The sequence below is a fragment of the Liolophura sinensis genome, chromosome 3 (genome assembly GCF_032854445.1).
Source record: "Liolophura sinensis isolate JHLJ2023 chromosome 3, CUHK_Ljap_v2, whole genome shotgun sequence".
Taxonomy (NCBI): Eukaryota; Metazoa; Mollusca; class Polyplacophora; order Chitonida; family Chitonidae; genus Liolophura; species Liolophura sinensis.
In genome coordinates this window covers 4,485,201-4,505,719 of record NC_088297.1, presented here as the reverse complement: position 1 = coordinate 4,505,719, position 20,519 = coordinate 4,485,201, and the positions used below count along the sequence as shown (strand labels likewise).

The 20,519-nt window shown below is 41.9% G+C and overlaps 1 protein-coding gene across 1 annotated transcript in view; it reads right to left on the bottom strand.

Annotated features, from left to right (window-relative positions):
* Window positions 1-20,519, bottom strand: part of LOC135463648 (uncharacterized) — a 71,063-nt gene that overhangs the window by 17,822 nt on the left and 32,722 nt on the right. The window contains exons 9-18 of the mRNA XM_064741010.1: window positions 18,295-18,478; window positions 15,684-15,808; window positions 15,271-15,459; window positions 14,283-14,429; window positions 10,756-10,901; window positions 10,383-10,481; window positions 5,352-5,542; window positions 4,025-4,328; window positions 2,727-2,892; window positions 1,694-1,741 (exon numbers count right to left, since the gene is read on the bottom strand). Of these exons, the coding sequence (XP_064597080.1) occupies window positions 1,694-1,741; window positions 2,727-2,892; window positions 4,025-4,328; window positions 5,352-5,542; window positions 10,383-10,481; window positions 10,756-10,901; window positions 14,283-14,429; window positions 15,271-15,459; window positions 15,684-15,808; window positions 18,295-18,478 (1,599 nt within the window). The remainder of the gene's footprint in view (window positions 1-1,693; window positions 1,742-2,726; window positions 2,893-4,024; window positions 4,329-5,351; window positions 5,543-10,382; window positions 10,482-10,755; window positions 10,902-14,282; window positions 14,430-15,270; window positions 15,460-15,683; window positions 15,809-18,294; window positions 18,479-20,519) is intronic.

The window sequence follows — 20,519 nt, the reverse complement described above, 5'->3', positions numbered from 1 at the left end:
TTGCTTGTGCTTACACGTAAATTCCCTCTTCGCTAACAAGTCTTGATCTTCTGCTTTGTTCTTGGCACTGTTCTTCTTTGGAGATTCAGGCCTATATTGATCATATCTGAAGGAACTTACAGTTGATACCACAGCATTCTTGTTTCCAAATTCTGGTGACGACACCAAAGCCTCTTCTGAATCTTCAGACTCTTGCTGAGCAGATATCAAGGGCAGGTAACCTGCAATGCCCTTTGACAATCTTCTGCTTTTTGAGGTTTGTTTGATATACCAAGGGGAGCAACTCTGTGCAATTCCATAGGGCATAAGTTGAAGATACTGTTCATTAGACGATGTTTCCTGCTCGCCTTGTTGAGAGCTGGACTGTGCTTTCAGCAGACCTTTCAATCCCACAGGCTGCAGGATTGAAATAGAGAACAAAGAACGCTTATCTTTATATTACGCAGTTCTGGTCAATTGTTGCACTGAGTACAAGCCGACTTCCCCCAAGATTTAATGGATGAGAATTTGCACAGTTAAAGATTACGTCCTACAAGAGGCTATATGGTTTGAACATCTACACTTGCCTATTTTTTGTTGGACTGGTGTTTTGTATTGAATTCACAAAAATCTCTTTTATACGATGACAGATGGCTCTATGGAAGCAGGAATCTCAGCACATGGCCTCCAACCTGATCACCGTTCCTGACATTGGCCTACAGCCGCATCGGCAAGAGCCAGGTTTGAACCCACAACCTCAATGGTGAACAGTTATTCCTCTTCCAAGGACAATCACTCATTTAGGGACATGGACATGGCCTAAGAGAGATGCATTAGCACAAGCTGGATTTGAACACACTGACCAAGGCAGAGTTGCCTTCCTGGGACAGCCTTGGGACAGCCCTGGGACAGATAGCATACCCAGAGAGAACACTAAGTGTAAACAGTTTTTAAATACTTTCATACCTCCATGCAAATGCAATTTGATTTGGGCTGATGTGTCAGTTCGAGTTTGGTGTAATCTTGTCAGCAAAGATTTCTGACAAAATCACTCAATAAAACTTTTAAAAATTGGAACACGCTTTCTTACCATGACTGTTAGGATTAATTTTAAAGAACAGCAATCTATTTAGGAGACTGCCCGGCACATTTGTGTGTTTCCCAACAGACTATTCTGGAGTAGAATGTTTTTGTTCAGCGAAGATCATGTTGAAAGGCACAGTACAATCGAAAAACTATTGTACTCATATCCAATAATGAACTGTCCCATGCATTTGTATATACCCTTTATCCAAAACTAGACAAACTACATGTATGGTTTTATTCAAATTTAAATCACAAACTACAGATCTGTATGGTAATTCAACATTATGGGTTGGGGATGTTACGTGTAAGGCAAAGCTAAATTAACAAACTTTCAGTTTCAGTTTCTCAGTCTAAACCAGATGTACTAAAGCATGCAAAAAGCAGTCTTTACCTGGAAAGTAACATACCAAGTATCTGGTGTTGTTGTTGTTAGCGTCCACAATGTTACACGTATGTAAGGAAATTAAAGCTAAATTTACAAACTTCCCTGAATCTAAAAAAAAATTACGATGTTGAATATGCGAATATGGCACTGATAATCACAGAGTTAACAGTAGTCAGTTTCTCAGGCTAAACCCAATGTACTGAAGCATGCAGAAAGCAGCGTTTAGCTGGAAAGTCGACATACCAACTTTTTGTTGTTGTTGTTAGAATCCACACCAGGGATGGCTGGTAACTTGAACGAAGACAACATACAAATACAAATCAGTTAGTAAAACTATATGCACTGGTGTATGGTGGACCCCTGCATCTATAGTCACACAACTTGAAAGTGAAAGTGAAAGTTTCATTACACATGTTGACTTCACTCTATAACTTGCATAATCACCAGAAAAGTGAGAAATTGCTTTGCAGTCCTGGCAGTATAGGCTAGCTAAAGACTGACGAGGACTAGAAAACATTTTGCATCCAAGTGAAGCTGAGATACAATTTTAAGTAGTCTGAGTCAATCGTGGGCTAACCCATTTAGCACATACCGTGTTTTTCGAACAACAAAGTATCAAACTCAACAAGTTGTTCAATAGAAAATAGAGCTTCCCTGTGTACTATACCGAAATCCTGTTGAATGATTGGTTGAGCACGGTGAGAAACAAAGACGGTATGTGCAATTTCAGGTGAAGCCATGGTGAAAGGAGAAGTGGAATTTGCTACTATTTAAACATTTCCATGAACAGTTAGAATAAAACTTTAGCTGAAATAATCTAACAAGAGGCCTGACTCCGCAGGTTACACACTGTATGACCATTTGCCAGCTATAACACTCTGTTTTGACTCTGTATCAATGCTATAGTATACTGCATGACAAACAAGCGATCAGGCAATATCCTTGAATAACACTATTTTGTAAATGAAGTCTTTATGTCCATTCTTTCTCTAAGATTTGTCATGGATGAATAACTGAACAGAATTAATCACTCTGTTCAGGTAAGCAAATTGTAACAGTGTTTTCTGTCCGCTTCACAGAGGGGAAAATAGTGTTAGTGGTATAAATTATAAACAGATACCCACAGGCATGTAAATTCAAAGGCAATTCAACAATCAATACATTTACTGCATCCAAATGTACACTGTTAGGTGGAAACTTCAGATAATCCAAAAACAGAAAGGATTAAAAGTTAGCTTAGAACAGAAGAGCTGCACACGCAAGGGAAACAACTCACTGTGACAGTTTTAGGGCGATAATCATCAGAAGCTGGAATTTTCTTCGGTGAAGACTCTCGCTTTTGTCGATCTTTGTCACGCTGTTTCTTTGATTTACGTTTCTTTTTCTTTTTTGATTCCGTCTGTTTCATCTCTGGTTCAGACTCACTGTCACTGTCACTTGAACTGAAAGAGCCAATGGCATATGTATTGATAGTACTCAATGGTCTGCACAAAAATTACCTTGTCAAGGCAAAAACTACATGCAGAATACTGGAAAGAGGAGTACTTGCAGCCCTGGCTAGGTCATTCAGCAACCTATCAGAATTTGATCAGTTATGTCATAGGGAGCTGAGGGTATATTAACGGAAACTCGAGGACGAGCTACACAAAAAGGTTCAAATCGTTTTCTCCTGTGACGTGGCAGTGCTTGTGTATTACATAGGTGTTTTATGAGCGCACGTACACAAGATAATAAGACAGGTGGACATCTAAGGATTCTCCCAAGTTCATGCAGGTTGAGATGAGACAGGATGGAGGATCACACAAAGTAACGCAGCTACAAGGCTTACAGCAGCTGCCAACGGCGCGGTCTGGCTTACAGACCCCACTGTGCGAGATGTGTGTTCAATCTAGCAAGTACTGTAAACTCTCGCCTTTTAATTGCATTAGTTTGCAAGAACACCCACCCTGTCAGGTCCATGTCTGCGTGAACCTATGCCCACTCATCTTAATGTGACATTACAAAGGAACAAATGAAAGAGTTTGTAGCTGTGGACCACTTTATTACCTCGGCTGGAAGGAGTTTTACGAGTTTCCCATTGAAAGCTAATTCAAGTCAGCAACCCTCTGCTTAAAAGGCAGGTGCTTTAACCACTGAGCCACTGCAGTGCAGCCTATACAGCTTGAACCTGGAATGCATTTTGTTTGATTGATATCTATAAACCAGGTTGGGGAGCCTCTGTGGCTGAGTTGGTTAGTGCACTAGCGCAGCGTAATGACCCAGGAGCCTCTCACCAATGCAGTTGCTGTGAGTTCAAGTCCAGCTCATGCTGGCTTCCTCTCCGACCGTACGTGGGAAAGTGTGTCAGCAACCTGCAGATGGTCGTGGGTTTCCCCTGGGCTCTGCCTGGTTTTCGCCCACCATAATGCTGGCCACAGTTGTATAAGTGAAATATTGTTGAGTACGGCGTAAAACACCAATCAAATAAATAAATAAAATATAAGCCACACATATACAGTGAAACTGTGGCAGTGTATGACAAAACAATCAGTCATATGAATTAGGAAGAACGACCACAAGCCTTCTAGTACTTACTCAGAATCCTGCAGAGCGTGGCGGACATTGAGCTGATCCAAGAACTCCAAGCAGTCATCCATGTTGTCAGGGGTGATGGCATCACACAGATCAGTGACATCATCAAGATCTGCTGAAGTGTCAGTGGACTCTTCTGATTTCCAGATTTCCTTCTTAGGCTGTTGCCTGAGTGGAGTTATCTTCTCCTGGTCACTAGAGGGCTCTGCTTCTACATCCATAAGCTTCAATATTGACTGGGTGGTCTTCACCACAGGTGTTGTTTCCTTGGCAACCAAATCCTCTGTCTTCAGTTTCGACTGAGAGCCTGTTGAACAAAAAGATGATAATTTCAAACACATGCACATATTTGCAAGCACATGTATCTAGCACAACTTGGCCTTTTTTGTAACACACTTCAAACATAATTGGATCACAGTAACATACCCTCCCTCACTGTAAGTAACTACAAAACAATCACCACAATAATAATAAAAATTTAAAAACAAGTCATTGCAATTAAACTTTTTTAACCTAGATGTATATCATCATTGAGCATAACATCAAAGGAAACAAGGGATTTATTTTAAATTACTATATTAATTATTATAAAACTATAGATATACTACAGACATACATGATTACGTGTGGACTCCTGACATCCTACTGGAACTGTTGCATTATTACAATTATCATTACGTATTATTACACATACAACAGCAACTTGAGGTTTTCAGCCAATTTTCAGCCAAAACTGATGAATTCTATGAGTGGATGTGTGTTGTGTGTGGGGGAAGGGATGGGGTGGGGGGTGTAGGTACTCATTTCAAATGTGAAAAATGTGCTTTGAAATCTGTGAGTTTTTTAACTCTTGGGCTTTTGTACTCCATGCACAGTTAATTCACAATATTAGAAATCTGTGATTAAGTCATTTCAGTGTACAGTTAGTATTCACATCGTCAACTGATTAGGCCTACTACTGGTGATGGACCCGTCAACAGCAGCAATCCGTGCTTCCTCACAATGTTACAACAACAACAACAAGTTGGTACAGACAAACTGTGCACGAAACGGTGCTGTCACATTATCCACAGTGATACAAAGTTGACAACAAGTGTCCCACCATGCCGCAAGATCTTCTTCGGTGTTGGGCTTGGAGCTTTCAACATCTTGTCAATCTTGTCACGACTGTTGTTTCGCGACACTGGAGCATGAGGGCGTTTCACTGAGTGAGGTGCGCGTAAGAGCGACGTCAAGTCTTCAACTTCCTTAGCCTGCGGCGTTTCTATTCCAGACTCCTCCCCATAGTAAGCTGCCACTAAAAACTCAGACAGAGAATCAGCTACATTACCGTCTTTATTGGTTTCCATGGCAGCCGGCGTTTCCATGGCGTTCTGCTGAATGGCCTCCTTCGAAACAAGCTGCGGAGCTTTCTGCAGGTTTTGTCTCAAAGCAAGGAACTTCCCTGCAGAAAATCCACGTGACTCTAAAATCTGCCTCGTGATGAACCGTGTTAGCTGCTGTATGACTGTAGCATGGAGCCTGCAATATAAAGTAGACATCTCAGTAACAATTCATTATGACTTCAAAACCATGGAAGACCATTAGCTTGTCTGCAAACAGATGAAGCACTGGGGTATTCTCACGGCAATGCCATACCACAGGCAAAGCCTGTATTTGGTCACAAAATTTCATCTATGACCAAGGTACTCATCTGACATGACTGGGAGAATTCCATTAGGTTTAGGAATTTGTTTTTATCTTTCTCTGGATTGTAGAACAATATCCTACTGGAAAACAGAAGATTTCAGCACCGAAAGTAATATTTCCAACCTTATTGTGCCATAAGTCATCAACTTCCACATTTCACACATGGAAGAGCATACCTGTAGGATGGGCATGTGATCACTGAATGACTGATGTATACCATAAGTCGACAACTTCCACATTTCACACATGGAAGAGCATACTTGTAGGATGGGCATGTGATCACTGAATGACTGATGTATGCCATAAGTCATCAACTTCCACATTTCTCAAATGGAAGAGCATACCTGTAGGATGGGCATGTGATCACTGAATGACTGATGTATACCATAAGTCGACAACTTCCACATTTCACATATGGAAGAGCATACTTGTAGGATGGCCATGTGATCACTGAATAACTGATGCATGCCATAAGTCATCAACTTCAACATTTCTCACATGGAAGAGCATACCTGTAGGATGTGCATGTGATCACTGAATGATTGACGTATGCCATAAGTCATCAACTTCCACATTTCTCACATGGAAGAGCATACTTGTAGGATGGGCATGTGATCACTGAATGACTGATGTATGCCACAAGTCGATAACTTCCACATTTCACACATGGAAGAGCATACTTGTAGGATGGGCATGTGATCACTGAATGACTGATATATGCCATAAGTCATCAACTTCAACATTTCTCACATGGAAGAGCACACTTGTAGGATGGGCATGTGATCACTGAATGACTGATGTATGCCATAAGTCATCAACTTCCACATTTCACACATGGAACAGCATACTTGTAGGATGGGCATGTGATCACTGAATGATTGATGTATGCCATAAGTCATCAACTTCCACATTTCACACATGGAAGAGCATACTTGTAGGATGTGCATGTGATCACTGAATGACTGATGTATGCCATAAGTCATCAACTTCCACATTTCACACATGGAAGAGCATACATGTAGGATGGGCATGTGATCACTGAATGACTGATGTATGCCATAAGTCGACAACTTCCACATTTCACACGTGGAAGAGCGTACTTGTAGGATGGGCATGTGATCACTGAATGACTGATGTATGCCATAAGTCATCAACTTCCACATTTCACACATGGAAGAGCATACTTGTAGGATGGACAGGTGATCACTCAATGACTGATGTATGCCATAAGTCATCAACTTCCACATTTCTCACATGGAAGAGCATACTTGTAGGATGGGCATGTGATCACTGAATGACTGATGTATGCCATAAGTCATCAACTTCCACATTTCTCACGTGGAAGAGCATACTTGTAGGATGGGCATGTGATTACTGAATGACTGATGTATGCCATAAGTCATCAACTTCCACATTTCTCACATGGAAGAGCATACTTGTAGGATGGGCATGTGATCACTGAATGACTGATGTATGCCATAAGTCATCAACTTCTACATTTCTCACATGGAAGAGCATACTTGTAGGATGAGCATGTAATCACTGAATGATTGATGTATGCCATAAGTCATCAACTTCCACATTTCACACATGGAACAGCATACTTGTAGGATGGGCACGTGATCGCTTAATGACTGATCTATGCCATAAGTCGACAACTTCCACATTTCTCAGATGGAAGAGCACACTTGTAGAATGGGCATGTGATCACTGAATGACTGATGTATGCCATAAGTCATCAACTTCCACATTTCACACATGGAACAGCATACTTGTAGGATGGGCATGTGATCACTGAATGACTGATGCATGCCATAAGTCATCAACTTCCACATTTCTTACATGGAAGAGCATACTTGTAGGATGTGCATGTGATCACTGAATGACTGATGTATGCCATAAGTCAACAACTTCCACATTTCTCACATGGAACAGCATACTTGTAGGATGGGCATGTGATCACTGAATGACTGATGTATGCCATAAGTCGATAACTTCCACATTTCACACATGGAAGAGCATACTTGTAGGATGTGCATGTGATCACTGAATGACTGATGTATGCCATAAGTCAACACCTTCCACATTTCTCACATGGTACAGCATACTTGTAGTATGGGGATGTGATCACTGAATGACTGATGTATGCCATAAGTCGACAACTTCCACATTTCACACATGGAAGAGCATACTTGTAGGATGGGCATGTGATCACTGAATGACTGATGTATGCCATAAGTCGACAACTTCCACATTTCTCACATGGAAGAGCATACTTGTAGGATAGGCATGTGATCACTGAATGACTGATGTATGCCATAAGTCAACAACTTCCACATTTCTCACATGGAAGAGCATACTTGTAGGATGGGCATGTGATCACTGAATGACTGATGTATGCCATAAGTCGACAACTTCCACATTTCACACATGGAACAGCATACTTGTAGGATGGGCATGGGATCACTGAATGACTGATGTATGCCATAAGTCGACAACTTCCACATTTCACACATGGAAGAGCATACATGTAGGATGGGCATGTGATCACTGAATGACTGATGTATGCCATAAGTCGACAACTTCCACATTTCACACGTGGAAGAGCATACTTGTAGGATGGGCATGTGATCACTGAATGACTGATGTATGCCATAAGTCATCAACTTCCACATTTCACACATGGAAGAGCATACTTGTAGGATGGACAGGTGATCACTGAATGACTGATGTATGCCATAAGTTGACAACTTCCACATTTCACACATGGAAGAGCATACTTTCAGTGAGAGCCATGCACATTTTAACCCTAATTCTTCTAAAATTACGGACAGATATTAGTCATGTTGAAAGTAGAATATCAAAGATATTGCGCTGTAAAGGTTGATTGCCATAAATATTGTTCGAATGAGAGGTGAAAATGATAACATCATCACTTCCCCCTTTTCGAGAGAAATATTTATGGCATTCAACTTTCACTGTGCCATACTCTATCTATTATTTATATTTCGACGAAATCATGATTTTGTGTATTTGAAAAAGTTTCAGCAATGTTTTTGGCTATAGATTGTTTTTATTTATATCTAACTCCAGCCAATAAGAAATCACTTTTATCAGTGAAGGACATTTCACCTTTATATATATAATAAATTACATTACTTTACCAGCATTTTGATATGAGTAAAGATATGACCATGTTGTTTATCAGCCAAGTGAAAAAAAAAAAAAAGATGAGGATATCACTCTTGGTGATCCATGAATCACTGGAGCATGCTCGACAGATGAGGAGATCGCTCTTAGTGGGCCATGCATCACTGGAGTGTGCTGGACAGATGAGGAGATCACTCACGGTGATCCATGCATGACTGGAGTATGCTGGACAGATGAGGATATCGCTTTCAGTGATCCATGCATCACTGGAGTGTGCTGGACAGATGAGGAGATCACTCACGGTGATCCATGCATGACTGAAGTATGCTGGACAGATGAGGATATCGCTTTCAGTGATCCATGCATCACTGGAGTATGCTGGACAGATGAGGATATCACTTTCAGTGATCCATGCATCACTGGAGTATGCTGGACAGATGAGGATATCGCTCTCGGTGATCCATGCATGACTGGAGCATGCTGGACAGATGAGGAGATTGCTCACGGTGATCCATGCATGACTGGAGCATGCTGGACAGATGAGGATATCACTCTTGCTGATCCATGCATCACTGGAGCATGCTGGACAGATGAGGAGATGGCTCTCAGTGAACCATGCATGACTGGAGTATGGTGGACTGATGAGGATATCGCTCTCGGTGATCCATGCATGACTGGAGTATGGTGGACTGATGAGGATATCACTTTCAGTGATCCATGCATGACTGGAGCATGCTGGACAGATGAGGATATCACTCTCAGTGAACCATGCATGACTGGAGCATGCTGGACAGATGAGGATATCACTCTTGCTGATCCATGCATGACTGGAGCATGCTGGACAGATGAGGATATCACTCTTGGTGATCCATGCATCACTGGAGCATGCTGGACAGATGAGGATATCACTCTCGGTGAACCATGCATCACTGGAGTGTGCTGGATAGATGAGGATATCACTCTCGGTGAACCATGCATCACTGGAGCATACTGGACAGATGGGGATATCACTCTCGGTGATGCATGACTGGAGTATGCTGGACAGATGAGGATATCACTTTCAGTGATCCATGCATCACTGGAGCATGCTGGACAGATGAGGATATCACTTTCAGTGCAGTGATCCATGCATGAATGGAGCATGCTGGACAGATGAGGATATCACTCTTGGTGATCCATGCATAACTGGAGCATACTGGACAGATGGGGATATCACTCTCGGTGATGCATGACTGGAGTATGCTGGACAGATGAGGATATCACTTTCAGTGATCCATGCATCACTGGAGCATGCTGGACAGATGAGGATATTGCTCTTGGTGATCCATGCATGACTGGAGCATGCCGGACATTCTCTCGCTGTATTGTTACATTTTAACGACTGTAAGCCAAAAATTTTTCACAATTAAAACACCAATCAAAAAGGGTGAATAAAAGTAGTATATAGGATGAAGAAACACCAGGATCAAGAAATCTGAACTTAAGACAGCTAAGACTTTTGAAACAGTTTACACAACTATACCTTGGATTCTCCTGTAACATCTGATAATCCTTGACAGCCTTCACTAACGACTCCCCCATGTCACGAAAGTCACACACATTGAAATGACGCGTCCCCGACCTGAAAAAGTGAGAACACGTCTTAACATCACTTAACATTTGGGGTTAGAATCACATGGTGAATAACACAGATAAAGGCAATGCATTGTGTAAAATACAGGTTGTGTTTTCTGACATCACTTCCTGTTCCATCAGTGATCCCAGTGATCCCAGTGTTGTTTAAAACTTCTGTACAAAATTTAGTAGCTGTGGCGGTGGTGTAAACTGAAGGCACATGCACTATGTAGAGAGAGGAGGAAGCGCTGTGAGCAGTATGTACATTAGGGTGTACTAACTTGTTGATTGTGGTGCCGCTGAACGTGGCCTCCAGGGTGAAGCTGTTGAGAACCCTCATCTGTCTCCACATCACCACACGCCCCGTGGACTCCTTACACCGACGGATTGAGAATTTACACCCTTCAAACGTGAACATCTCTGGAGACTGGAAGAAGAGTCATATTTGTGAGAATTTCAATAGTAGCTGAGTACCACATGTAGTTGCAACATTAGGAAGCTTGGTTAATTTATCTGTATGCAACTATCTGCCAGCAACCTGTGAATGGTCGTAAGTTCCTCCCGTCTCTGCCTGGTTTCCTCCAACCATAATGCTAGCTGCTATTGTCTAAGTCAAATATTCTCGAGTATGGTATGTAAAAACCCCTACCAAATAAATAAATACACTAAATAGGAAGCTTGGACTCCGTATTAAAATAAAAGGCACTCCAAACACACAAACCTCTGCAACATCTAAATGAACAAATCAACCATCACAGACATCGGGACAATGCTCTACATTTGTGTTATATCTTGCAACGGCCAATAATAGCTCCAAAAAAAACAAAAACATGCGTTTTGAGCCATGTGCAAATTACAACAAAACTGTAATAAACTGCTGATCAAGGTAAGGCTGACCAAATTTTTATCCAGCCAAATGAGCAATATTGCATTAATATATAATCAATGTCATTTGTTCCACTGTCATATGGGAATTTCTGTTAGGTGAATTTGTGGGACACAAGACAGAGAATAGTCTGTTCACAATGGGTGCTTTCTTCAACAGTTAATATGGTGTTTGCTGATTTGCTTAGGTTTAACATAGCTTTCAATACTATCTATTGATTTTTTTTATTCAAGGCTAAGTGCCAAAGCTTAAGAATTTTCACCATCCTCCTTTTCAACATTCATTTCCTCATATACTGGGTTCATACAGCCATTGGGTTTTAAAATTCCACAAAAAACCATGATATTCCAGTCCATTATTACAAAAATTCCAGGATGCTTAAGAGTTAAATTCAACCTGCCAAATACATGGAACAGGTGTTAGGTGGGCGTGTCAGTGGAAGTCAAGCAAGCATGGAACAAGCAAGTTGGAATGATCGCATAGCGTTTACCTATACTGCCGAATACATGGAACAGGTGTTAGGTGGGCATGTCAGTGGAAGTCAAGCAAGCATGGAACAAACAAGTTGGAATGATCGCATAGGGTTTACCTATGCTGCCGAATACATGGAACAGGTGTTAGGTGGGCGTGTCAGTGGAAGTCAAACAAGTATGGAACAAGCAAGTTGGAATGATCGCATAGGGTTTACCTATGCTGCCGAATACATGGAACAGGTGTTAGGTGGGCGTGTCAATGGAAGTCAAGCAAGTATGGAACAAACAAGTTGGAATGATCGCATAGCGTTTACCTATGCTGCCGAATACATGGAACAGGTGTTAGGTGGGCGTGTCAGTGGAAGTCAAGCAAGCATGGAACAAGCAAGTTGGAATGATCGCATAGCGTTTACCTATGCTGCCGAATACATGGAACAGGTGTTAGGTGGGCGTGTCAGTGGAAGTCAAGCAAGCATGGAACAAGCAAGTTGGAATGATCGCATAGCGTTTACCTATGCTGCCGGATACATGGAACAGGTGTTAGGTGGGCGTGTCAATTGAAGTCAAGCAAGTATGGAACAAGCAAGTTGGAATGATCGCATATGGTTTACCTATGCTGCCGAATACATGGAACAGGTGTTAGGTGGGCGTGTCAGTGGAAGTCAAGCAAGCATGGAACAAGCAAGTTGGAATGATTGCATAGCGTTTACCTATGCTGCCGGATACATGGAACAGGTGTTAGGTGGGCGTGTCAATGGAAGTCAAGCAAGTATGGAACAAGCAAGTTGGAATGATCGCATATGGTTTACCTATGCTGCCGAATACATGGAACAGGTGTTAGGTGGGCGTGTCAGTGGAAGTCAAACAAGTATGGAACAAACAAGTTGGAATGATCGCATAGGGTTTACCTATGCTGCCGAATACATGGAACAGGTGTTAGGTGGGCGTGTCAGTGGAAGTCAAGCAAGCATGGAACAAGCAAGTTGGAATGATCGCATAGCGTTTACCTATGCTGCCGGATACATGGAACAGGTGTTAGGTGGGCGTGTCAATGGAAGTCAAGCAAGTATGGAACAAGCAAGTTGGAATGATCGCATATGGTTTACCTATGCTGCCGAATACATGGAACAGGTGTAAGGTGGGCGTGTCAGTGGAAGTCAAGCAAGTATGGAACACGCAAGTTGGATTGATCGCATAGGGTTTACCTATTCTGCCGAATACATGGAACATGTGTTCGGTGGGCATGTCAATGGAAGTCAAGCAAGTATGGAACAAGCAAGTTGGAATGATCGCATAGGGTTTCAAAATTATGCTTTCAAAATTATTTCAGTCATCTCACTTTATAGCCTGAACTGATCAGCACTTAACGTCAGACTCCAAAAATGATATCATGTCTGTGGTATCAAACTGCTACGTTATACAACGGTGTCCAGCATTATAGTGGGAGGAAAAGGGCAGAGCCTAGGGGAAACCCACGACCATGCGCAGGTTGCTGACAGACCATCCCACGAACAGCCAGACCAGAGAGGAAGCCAGCCTGAGCTGGACTTGAACTCACAACGACCGCATTGGTGAGAGGCTCCTGGGTCATTACGCTGCGCCTGCGCACTAACCGACTTCAAGGTTTTAACTTTGGTTAAATATTTCCACAGACATTTATGCCATCATCAGGAAACAGCTTTGTTCTGTTTGTACCTGAAGCTAATCAGCGGATCAAACAGTACTCCTTATGGTTGGTCGGTTCTAGTGCTGATATACTGCATGCATAATGCTGCCTGACTAAATCATCATCACCAAGACACCAGACATAGAGCTATAGAGCTATTAAGGAAGAACATAGACTGCCAATTTTACATTCTTAGGTATAATCTGAGTTTCCTATCACAATTTGACATGGCCTTTGATCTACATGTACAGGTACGTGTAAAATAATTATTTATTTATTTATTTGATTGGTGTTTTACGCCGTACTCAAGAATATTTCACTTATACAATGACGACCAGCATTATGGTGGAAGGATACCAGGCAGGGCTCGGGGGAAACCCATGACCATCAGCAGGTTGCTGCAAGACCTTCCCACTTACGGCTGGAGAGGAAGCCAGCATAACGTGGACTTGAACTCACAGTGACTGCATTGGTGAGAGGCTCCTGGGTTGTTACGCTGGGCTAGCATGCTAACCAACTGAGGCACACGTGTAATTAATGTACCTTAATACCTCAACCTTTTCGCATATGAAAGAGCAACTTTCACTGCAATTTATGCACACTGATAATTAGATTTTGAAGACAAAAGTACATTGGATGAGTTGCCCAATTTTAAGGCTTCATAAAAACTATAATTTTACCAGTCAACACATAATAATGCCTTCAAAATATGCTGAAATAAACGCCTTGCAAACATGCAACAAGGTTGAAGATTAACAATATGCTTGTGTACAACATGTATACCTTTGTTGACATGAGCCAAGGGAAAATCCTTTCATTAAGGAAGCTCTTGGCTGTTCCAACACCCTGGTCATCCTCCCCTGTATTGTTGCCATACATGAAGACATTGTGCTTACGGCTGTGACCATGGAGATCACAATACAGGGCAATCTGGGAGATAAACAATAAAGCAATCACAACCAACTAAACTACATGTACACAGTGTAAAGCAGTTTTTATTTTCATTATTCACAAAACAGAAACTCTGCAATGGTATAAAATGTTTAGCATGTGTTCCTTTTTTGTAAACCAAAGCCAGGAAACATTCCTGATTGCCATCAGTGGTATGATTTCCCACAATGTGCAAGGGAACTTCATGTTAGAAGATACGAAACAAACACAGCGTAACATCAGATGGTATAGTTTCTATCTTGTTCATACCGAGACAAGCGGATGGGCCTATGAACAGACATGGTGAAAGCATATTACCTTCAACCTCAAATGCTCAGGAGATAAAAAGTAAGCTCCCCTGCTCTCACTGTTTGAGGGGAATTCCCCTAAATGAGCCATAAATTCCCTCCATGACTAATTAGCCCATTCTTCCTGATTCTGAGATTTCTGTTGATTTTAGAAAAGTATTTTGAGGTTTGCTTGGAACATGGGATGATATTCAACACCAAAAATAATATTTTGTGACATATATTGTTGCCCCTAAAAACAGACTTTTGTGGATGAAATTTAAGGTCACATAGGGTCGTGACAATAAGCAGATGACGATGGATTCTCATGTGGCAGTTTGTGCAGTGTAGTGTTTATTCATGGCCACAAGTCTTCTGTACAGCACACGTTGGAAAGTTCATCAGTTACTTGCCAAAGGTCGGTGGCTTTCCTCTGAAACTACCCCTTCTTAAACTAACAAAACAAGCCAGCAATGAACAACGAAAATAAACTCTTGCGTTGAACTATCAAACAAACAAATAAATAATTAGAAAATAAAGTTAGTCTAGCTTACCTCCCTGTCTTGTGCCATCTTATCTATCATGGTCTTAGTGTACCAGACAGTGGGAAAACTGTCCTTCCTAGGGTGCCGGTAGTTACGATTTAAGTCCCGCGCCGCCAGAGAACAGCGGTAATTCCCCACAATCACTCCGTCAGGATTCAACATTGGCACGATTTTGAATATAAACTTTCTTCTCAGCTCCTACAGTACAAGAGCATAATTAAAAAAACTGTGCAAGTTATGGTCAAGTAATTATCTTTTTATGTATTTGGTTGAAGTTTTTCTTTAAAAACTCAAAAACATATCATTTGTTTGAACAGAATTCGATAGGTATAAATGATAAAATGTGCAGAAAAATCTGAACAAAACAACCACCATAAACGTTTACGAGAACTTGAAACTACAGTGAACACCCAGGACCTTACCTTGGCCACAGGGTCATTGCTAGTAATAAACTCCAGGACCCCCTTCATCATCCAGCTGGCATTGGATTCCCCAGGGTGAACCCTTCCAGTGATTATCACACCTTTCTTGTCTTCATCTTTCTCACCTGTTCAACAAGATAAAATATTGAGTCATCATTTGAAATTTGAATAAATCTATCCAACAAATTCTGCAACAAGTCCGGAAGTCCACGTAAGCTGCCAGATAAGGACAATGTCCTGCATCAAGTAGTAAGTTTACAGGAACCAACTATTTAAACACCAGACAAAACTGTCATGTCAATCACACTGTAACTGTTTAAAGTTGGTAGCTGGAAAATTTGCCAGTTACGTTCTGCAACCAAGGTTTGCACACATTTATTCGTATAAAAACTCAGGACATTTCAGGATATTTTTTGGACCATTTTCCCAGAGATTCAAGGTTCAGTGAGCTACTTATTGGTTACACTCCACAACACTGGAGTGGGAGTCATTAAATCAACTGCCTACCACTTTATGGCAAAGGCAACGATGTTGCAATATGACAGAACTACCACTTTATGGCAAAGGCAACGATGTTGCAATATGACAGAACTACCACTTTATGGCAAAGGCAACGATGTTGCAATATGACAGAATATAAAGCCACTAAAGAATTGTTTGGATGATCCCTATATCCTGTATTTCCACTTAATGTGTTATCGAAAAAATCTTTCAAAACAGTATTTTTCTGATATGCCGATGACCATTTTTTTCAAAATGGAAGGTGTAAATTTAAGCATTTTTTTAGGATTTTTCAAACCAGGAAAAAGATTTCAGGATTTCCAGGAAGCACATCAACCCTGTGTAACAGTTAACTTAAAAAATTTTTCAAGGCTGGCTTCGAGGAAATTTATAAATGGACGTTTAGCTGAAAAAGATTACAAAGTTAAAGTCAAAGCAAACACTAACATGAAGCATGTATCAGATGAAAGGCAATTAAAAACTGTCCACTAAAATAGTCGATGCATTTTTAAAATATTTTTTCAACCCAGAAAAATGCATTTGAGCTTTGGATTGTACGGATACCTTAACTGACCATATTGGGACAAGTGATGTCACCATACTGGGACCAGTGACATCATCATATTGGGACCAATGACATCACCATATTGGGACCAGTGACATCACCATATTGGGACAAGTGACGTCACCATATTGGGACCAGTGACATCACCATATTGGGACCAGTGACAACACCATATTGGAACAAGTGACGTCACCATATTGGGGCCAGTGACATCACCATATTGGGACCAGTGACAACACCATATTGGAACAAGTGACATCACCATATTGGGACCAGTGACATCACCATACTGGGACCAGCAACATCACCATACTGGGACCAGTGACATCACCATATTGGGACCAGTGACATCACCATACTGGGACCAGTGAGATCACCATATTGGGACCAGTGACGTCACCATACTGGGACCAGTGACATCACCATACTGGGACCAGTGACATCACCATACTGGGACCAGTGTCATCACCATATTGGCACCAGTGACGTCACCATATTGGCACCAGTGACATCACCATATTGGCACCAGTGACGTCACCATATTGGCACCAGTGACGTCACCATATTGGCACCAGTGACATCACCATACTGGGACCAGTGACATCACCATATTGGGACCAGTGACATCACCATACTGGGACAAGTGACATCACCATACTGGGGCCAGTGACATCACCATATTGGGACCAGTGAGATCACCATATTGGGACCAGTGACGTCACCATATTGGAACCAGTGACGTCTCCATATTGGAACCAGTGACGTCACCATATTGGCACCAGTGACGTCACCATATTGGCACCAGTGACGTCACCATATTGGCACCAGTGACATCACCATACTGGGACCAGTGACATCACCATATTGGGACCAGTGACATCACCATACTGGGACAAGAGACATCACCATACTGGGGCCAGTGATATCACCATATTGGGACCAGTGAGATCACCATATTGGGGCCAGTGAGATCACCATATTGGGACCAGTGACGTCACCATATTGGGACCAGTGACGTCACCATATTGGAACCAGTGACGTCTCCATATTGGCATCAGTGACATCACCATATTGGCACCAGTGACATCACATCAGGTATTTGCCACTTAACACACATACATGTCACCGCTCAATTTCATTGTTTTAAATGCACATACATGAAAATCTATGAATGCACTCGCCAAATGGACGATGAAACAGCTTAATGTCACTGATACCATCTGGGTCCCTTCACACAATCAAACATTCTGATATTTTAAATCCATTTTACTTGGTTAGAAAAATTTCTAAAAAACCACAGATAAAACCATCTTCACAGACAGTGTTTAATGGTCTATTATCAGATAATACCCTTCATTTCGGTGTTTTTTTTGGCCTTTATGTTATAACATATAATAATGCTATTAAAATAACATGTATAACTTAACTTGATCTGCAAGTTGTCATGATGCAGACAGATACCAAAGTACAAAACAAAAGGATTGAACTACTATGTTTTTCTTTTTCCCTTAATACTTGCTAGATAGACACCCTATAGCAACTTACTGAAGTCAGAGACAGTCAGAACAAAGCAGGAGTTACCCGCCCTTGTTTCACACAGCACATCTTTCTTCACGCACTCTGAGCGACTGCTGTCCTTCGCTATCGCGTCCACGTCTTCTCTCAGGTCTGTATAGGTGTATGGGTAGCAGTGAGCCAGGTAACATGAGTCGTTACTGTTAGGGAACTCCTGGAAAAATAAAAAAATATCACACCATGATGTAATGATAGGGGTGCCGCATGGAGTCATATGGGGGACAAACCTTTACATTACAGAATAACAACAAAATTTCACTTTATTTACATCCTTCAGATGAATTCTGAAAATATTTTAAAAATGTTCTTTTTTTCAAACTTAGGCTTTTAACCCCAAAAGAAAATGTTTGTATTACATGTACAAGTGGGTTTTGTGGACCATACTGATTGTGTTGGTATACAGGTGTCATACTCTGTAGCTTAAGACAAAGACCCACTTCATCAAAGAGCCTCGTCTTGATCTGGCAAGCAATTACATTTCGATCACTCCAGCATAAAAAGTACCCTCAAACCCTCATTAGAACTTAACAGTACAAGTACATACATGTAACGCTGGCATCGGAACATAACTACGAAATTCCCCTCATTAGCAATGAACAGTGTAAGCACATAACACTGCCATTTCAGCATAACTAGGGAATTCCCCTCATTAGCAATGAACAGTGTAAGCACATAACACTGCCATTTCAGCATAACTAGGAAATTCCCCTCATTAGCAATGAACAGTGTAAGCACATAACATTGCTATTTCAGCATAACTAGGAAACTGCCCTCAATAACACTGAACAGTGTAAACACATAACACTGCCATTTCAACATAACTAGAAAATTCCAACATTAAAAGGAAATTGCCCTCATTAGCATGAACAGTCAAAGCATGTAAGACTGACCCTTACTACCCTTTACTATAAACAATGAGAGGCCAATAACACTTGTTTTTTGTGAAAAGTAAAATGAAATTTAAATACACAGAGGAGATAAATAACAGATATTTACCATTTCCCATTCCATCAAGAAATAGGAAATTCCCCTCCACACACATGTAAACAATGGGCAGTGGAAATTCCCCTCCACATACATGTACACAATAGGGAGTGGAAATTCTCCTCCACACACATGTAAACAATGGGCAGTGGAAATTCCCCTCCACACACATGTAAACCATGGGCAGTGGAAGTTCCCCTCCACATACACGTAAACAATGGGCAGCGGAAGTTCCCCTCCACGTAAATGTGAACAATGGGCAGCGGAAGTTCCCCTCCACACACATGCAAACAATGGGCAGTGGAAATTCCCCTCCACACACATGTAAACAATGGGCAGTGGAAGTTCCCCTCTACACACATGTACCTCCACACACGTAAACAATGGGCAGTGGAAGTTCCCCTCTATACACATGTACCTCCACACACGTAAACAATGGGCAGCGGAAATTCCCCTCCAAACACATGTAAACAATGGGCAGCAGAAGTTTCCCTCCACATACACGTGAACAATGGGCAGCGGAAGTTCCCCTCCACATACACGTGAACAATGGGCAGCGGAAGTTCCCCTCCACATACACGTGAACAATGGGCAGCGGAAGTTCCCCTCCACATACACGTGAGCAAAGGGCAGCGGAAGTTCCCCTCCACATACATGTAAACAATGGGCAGCGGAAGTTCCCCTCCACATACACGTGAGCAAAGGGCAGCGGAAGTTCCCCTCCACACACATGTAAACAATGGGCAGCGGAAGTTCCCCTGCACATACACGTGAACAATGGGCAGCGGAAGTTCCCCTCCACATACACGTGAACAAAGGGCAGCGGAAGTTCCCCTCCACATACACGTGAACAATGGGCAGCGGAAGTTCCCCTCCACATACACGTGAGCAAAGGGCAGCGGAAGTTCCCCTCCACATACATGTAAACAATGGGCAGCGGAAGTTCCCCTCCACATACACGTGAGCAAAGGGCAGCGGAAGTTCCCCTCCACACACATGTAAACAATGGGCAGCGGAAGTTCCCCTGCACATACATGTGAACAATGGGCAGCGGAAGTTCCCCTCCACATACATGTGAACAATGGACAGCGGAAGCTCCCCTCTACATACATGTAAACAATGGGCAGTGGACAAACAGAACACTGATATTTATTTAGCTACTAGGAGATTCACCATAAACAATCAAAAAACAATCAAAAACTAATACTTAT